At 50.5% G+C, this 5,450-nt stretch overlaps 1 protein-coding gene across 1 annotated transcript in view; it reads left to right on the top strand.

The window, feature by feature from the left end:
* LOC104407701 (histidine--tRNA ligase, cytoplasmic-like) overlaps positions 1–5,450 on the top strand; it is an 11,733-nt gene that overhangs the window by 3,260 nt on the left and 3,023 nt on the right. Inside the window, 5 exon segments of the mRNA XM_010017045.1 lie at positions 354–479; positions 2,979–3,086; positions 4,586–4,684; positions 5,113–5,206; positions 5,326–5,435. Of these exon segments, the coding sequence (XP_010015347.1) occupies positions 354–479; positions 2,979–3,086; positions 4,586–4,684; positions 5,113–5,206; positions 5,326–5,435 (537 nt within the window).

The raw sequence follows: 5,450 nt of genomic DNA, 5'->3' as shown, positions 1-5,450 counted from the left end.
GTGTTCAAGGCGAGGTTGGACACAGTGGCTTGTAGCAACCTGCTCTAGTGGAAGGTGTCCCTGCCCATGGCAGGGGTTGGAGCTGGATGATCTTTAAGGTCCCTTCAGCCCAAACCAGTCTGGGATTCTGTGATTAATGGCAGCATGTGCAGGCTGTGTCTTGGGCAGTTATGGAGACCTTGGGAGCTATGGAGAATCCATCCATCCATCTCATAGCAGTTGCTTTGTCCCAGGGTTGTGTGCCATACACTGTGCTGGTTGGTGGGGAGATAGTGAGCACCCAGCACTGCCTGTGACTGATAACTGGGTGGGGTGATCCCTCCCTGTTGCCATCCTTAACCCACACATCCCAGGTGCCCTTCGCTCGCTATCTGGCGATGAACAAGATCACCAACATCAAGCGCTATCACATTGCCAAGGTCTACAGGAGGGACAACCCAGCCATGACCAGGGGCCGCTACCGGGAGTTCTACCAGTGTGTGAGTTTGGCCACTGACAGCGTTACTGCTGAGTGAGGCTGGGCAGTGCCTGTTGAGACCTACCACCATAAAAACCTAGAACCAAAGGCTGGGTTACCTGCTGTGGAAAGCTCAGGAGGATCCACTCACCTTCTCCTTCGCGTGCCCTTATGGGTGTAAAAGGCTGCTTGAGAGTGGCAAAGTGAGGACGGTGGCTGTGGCACAGGGTGCTGGTGTATGAGGGACTTTGTAATACAGCTCCTAGGTGCCTCAGGTGTCTAGCCTGCTTCAAAGCAGCCTTTGCTCCATCCCACAATTCTTGCCAGCCTGGTAGAGGGGAAGAATTTCCTTCTGATCCCAGCAGCAGTTTTACTCCTGGGTGTGTAGCAGGACACATGAACCAGGTGAGCACTTCAGCTGTAGCATATGCTATTTCTGTCCCCTGATTAGTCAATCTGTGTTTCAAAGGAAGGGAAAAACCCAGAGGCCAAACTACAGAACAGGTAAGAAAGCAATTTCCTTTGTGGCTTTTTCAGATGAGTGTAGTAGCTCCAAGGAATGGATTTGTTCCACTGTAGTAACAGTTCCCAGGGCCTCATATTGCAAACAGATTTCTGTTTGAGAATATTCCTGTTACATTGTACCCTGTGGATACCTTCTGGCTGCAGCTTGGTGAATTACCTTTTTCAGACCACTCTACCTCTTGTCTCATCTGAAAGACTTCCAAGATCTCACTCCTAGGATATCTAGAAATAGTCCTTAATATACAGGCTAACCTTCCTTGCATTTGATAGCTGCTGTTTAAAGAGCTGCACTGGCACAGGGAGATGTAAACTGTCATACCTTGGCACAGATTCTTCCTGTGCCCCAGATAAACATTTGGGAAATGATTAGAGAAATCTTTCCTTCCTTAGGCCACATAAATCATCTATTACTTTCTCTCCCTGGAGATACTTCTCTTTGCTCAGCCTAGGAGCTGGTTCTGCATCTTTTCCTAAATAGAATTCCCCAGCCCTTGGTTGAGTTTTTCAGTGTCATTTCACCTGTGTCACATACACTGGTAATGGCAGTTTCCTGACTGAACCAGCCCTTACCCAACTTCCACAGGGATTGCATCAGCCTTTCTTGCACTCAGCTGCTCAGGGACTAACTGATGTGATCTGTTTCCTCCTCCATTGCCCTGATTTCTTTTGGAAGCTTGGTGAAACCATGCGGAAATTCACCCACTTAATGAAAATTATTTTTGTATTCAAAGTCTTATTGAAGACTTTGCATTTTGGGATTCATAAATGGGAGTTACATAGAAGGAATCTTGTTGCTTCTGTGGTTTATTTCTCTCAGACTACTGATGTTGTCTTTGCTATTTTCCAGTCACAGGCTATTCAAACACCTTTATGTGCTGTTTCATCTGGGAGTCTCTGGTGGAGACCACTTGGGCTTTATGATCTCTTTTTCTGTCTTGGCAGTGGAAACTTTGGGTTTTGCCTCATTTGAGATCACATCTTGTCCTGGGTTCAGTGCTTCAACCACGACACTTCTCGTCTTGTTCCCTGGTCATTAACTTGACCGGCATGTGTATTAAAAAAGAAGATCCTAAGAATCAAAATGACGTATTTTGCATTTAGGTCATACCAAATAATTAATTTTCTCCCTTTCCTGGTTCCTTTGTTCTATTTATTTACTGCTGCTGATTGCTCTGCTGTCTCCTTTCTGTTGTGTTTTAAGGATCTCTGTTTCAAAGTGATCACACAGTAAACTGCTGTGCCAGAGGCAGGGAGCACATCCAGAGGCATAAAGCAGGGAGAAGCAGAATAGCTTCTTGCAAACTGGAGAGGGCTGGAGCAGCTCTGCTCTGGAGCCAGGCTGAGAGAGCTGAGCTGGCTCAGCCTGGAAAAGAGAGGCTTCTGAAGGGGAGACCTCAGAGCAGCTCCAGTGCCTTAAAGGGGCTCCGGGAGATCTGGAGAGGGGCTTTGGACAAGGGCCTGTAGGGGCAGGCCAAGGGGAATGTCTTTAACCGGCCAGATGGGAGATTGAGATGAGCTCTTAGGCAGAAGCTCTTCCCTGTGAGGGTGCTGAGGCACTGGCACAGGGTGCCCAGAGAAGCTGTGGCTGCCCCATCCCTGTCCGTGTTCAAGGCGAGATTGGACACAGGGGCTTGTAGCAACCTGCTCTAGTGGAAGGTGTCCCTGCCCGTGGCAGCGGGTTGGAAACGGATGAGCTTTAAAGGTCTCTTCACACCCAAACCAGTCTGGGATTCTATGAAACTCTCTGCACTGCCTATGACAGAGTGTACAAACTCTTTGCAATGCTGTGGACACAAGAGCACCTCTGCCCTCAGTGAAAGAGGATCATAAACCCACATCCTGTTCTTTCTGGATCCTATCAGCAAGGGCTAGTGCTCCCTTACACTCTATTTCTGTTGCTTTTTGTAAGCAAGCTGCTGTTAACAGCAGAGCTGAAGCTGTATTGCTGCAGCCACACCAGTGGTGCTCATTTGTTCACTGCTTTTCCTGTCCCCAGGACTTTGACATTGCCGGGCAGTTCGACCCCATGATTCCCGATGCTGAGTGCCTGAAGATCGTGCATGAGATCCTGAGGGACCTGCAGCTCGGGGACTTCCTCATCAAGGTGAGACTCAGCAGGTTTCTCTGTGTCACAGTGGGAACTGTGGTCATTGTTCCTGTGGTTTATGCAGCAGTACTTGTTCCCACTCTTAAAGCTCACTAAAGCCTGGTCCAGAAGCTCATCCTGCCTCTGCCTCCCCTGGTGCATATGCTGTGAGGCTGGAGCTCAGCTCAGACATGCCTTCAAGCTGGGAATGCAGGGAGGTTTCCTGAGGCTGCAGTAGCAGAGCTCTCTTTAGCACTAGCCACAGTCCCCTGCAAAATGTCCAGCAGCCAACTAACAGGGTGACTGTCCTGTTCACTGCCTACAGTAGAACACAGGCTCTGGCCCAGGATCCCTGCCCTTGTCCCAGCTCCTGATGGCTTCTCAGTAGGGATATCTGCTCACTGCATGCTGTGTTCTCTGCAGGTTCCTGCCTTCCCACCAAGTCCTTTCTGGGGCTGAGGTGTTTTCCAGAAGAAGAGTCAAGCAGGTTGAGCTATTTGCTATAAAACACCTCCATTATCTTGGTGTGGCAGCAAATAGTGCTGGGTGTGCAGGTCAGGCAGGATGGGGAAGGGGGTACAGCAGTAGGAGAGCAATGGGAAGGAGTGCTTGATGTGCAGGAGGCTGTTGGGACCTCTGAGAGGGACCCAGAGCTGGGTCATTGCTGAGATCTGCAGGGGAGGTGAGCAGTGTGGGCTGGGTGTTGTGCTCCTGTGTGCAGCCCCCACTGGGTAGGGGAGCAGTTACCTTCACTTGAACCTGTGTGGGATGAGCTAAGAGCTGTGCATAGGAGCTGCCTGTTCAGCTACCGTGTGTTTGGGCAGTGGTGAAAGAGGATGCCTTTGAGGATGAGAAGGCACCCTGCAAGAGGGGCAGCAGAGTGACCTGCCTGCAGTTGTTCTTGTTTTCCATGAGCCACTGTCTGGTTCATGTTGATGCTGGAGGATTACAAGCTCCTGAGCAGTCTTTGTTTCCATCTAATTTAATTGTAGATGTTCTCAGTAACCATGAAATACCGAATCCAGCTGAGCCTTTGGCCACAATTACCTGCTATTACAGAGCATAATTAAACTCTGGAATTCACTGTACTATCAAAAAAGAATAAAACAAAATCACTTGGTGAGGTTTTAATGTCCCCTTGTTCTTACACTGGGAGAGCAAGATAACGCACCGAATTCATGTCCCTAGCCCACAGTCTGTTCCTGACCTGATCTTATGTGTCCACGCGAGAGGACTCGAAGGCCACACTGGATTTTCTTCTCTGTTGAGTAGAGGTGTGTGTGGCTCTAGAAGGTGAACATGATAGCCCTGCCCAGGCTTGGTAGCCATCAGTTGTGGTAGCTGGCCTATCATGGGCACAGAGGCAGCTCCGCTCCCTGGGAATGGGGAAGAGATAGATTCCAAACAGCAAAAAGCCTTAGCAGACATCTGCTGGTTTCTCTTCTGCACTTAAAAACAGTGAGAAGAGAAACTGGACCCAGCTGAAGCATCTCTTTGAGTTATTCCCTCTGCCACAGGTCAACGATCGGCGCATCCTTGATGGGATGTTTGCAGTTTGTGGTATCCCGGACAGCAAATTCCGAACGATCTGCTCCAGCGTGGACAAACTGGACAAGGTATGGGCTGGAGGCCTGGGCTGCAAGTGCTGCTGCTGGAGTGGCAGTGAGGCTCCGTCCCCCTGGGCTGCTCTCCCCATGATCCAGGAGAAGTGGCTGGATGTTCGGTTCTGGCCAGAAATTAAACTCCAGAGTATTTGTCCTGGGGCTTCAGTTGTTTTGGCAGCTCTGCTGACTGCAGGGTTGGGATACAGCCAGACTGAGAGAGGAACAAGAAATGGAGTTACAGCCATGCTCCGAGAGCATTCGATCTGCTGCTTCTCTCGTGCACCTCTTAACCACACTGAGTCTGGTGGGGTTCTGCTGTATAAAGATCTGTTGAGGGCAGATATATTTGTTCATCTCCATCGGGCAGGACTAGCAGAGACCTTCCCCAGGAGAGACCACGTTCCTGGAGCTGTGGCTGATGTTCTTCTCTGCCCTCACAGGGGCCGTGGGAAGAAGGGAGGAGGGAGATGGTGGGGGAGAAGGGGCTCTCTCCCGAGGCTGCGGATCACGTTGGGGAGTACGTCCAGCTTCACGGTGAGCACTGCGGGGTCGAGCCCCTGGCTTTGCTCTTCCAGGAAGGGCTGGGAATGAGGGGCTGGGAATGAACATGGCTGGCCAGGCCCATCATTGTGACCAGAGGCTCCTTCCCACAGGTGGCCTGGAGCTGATTGAGCAGCTTCTCCAGGACCCAAAGCTGTCTCAGAACAAGCTGGCCAAGGAGGGACTGGGGGACATGAAGCAGCTTTTTGAGTACCTGACGCCTCTTTGCAAACCATGG

This window comes from Nestor notabilis, unplaced genomic scaffold, assembly GCF_000696875.1.
Source record: "Nestor notabilis isolate BGI_N333 unplaced genomic scaffold, ASM69687v1 scaffold28116, whole genome shotgun sequence".
Classification (NCBI taxonomy): Eukaryota; Metazoa; Chordata; class Aves; order Psittaciformes; family Psittacidae; genus Nestor; species Nestor notabilis.
The sequence above is the reverse complement of the archived record's forward strand: the minus strand, read 5'-3'. Positions and strand labels throughout refer to the sequence as shown.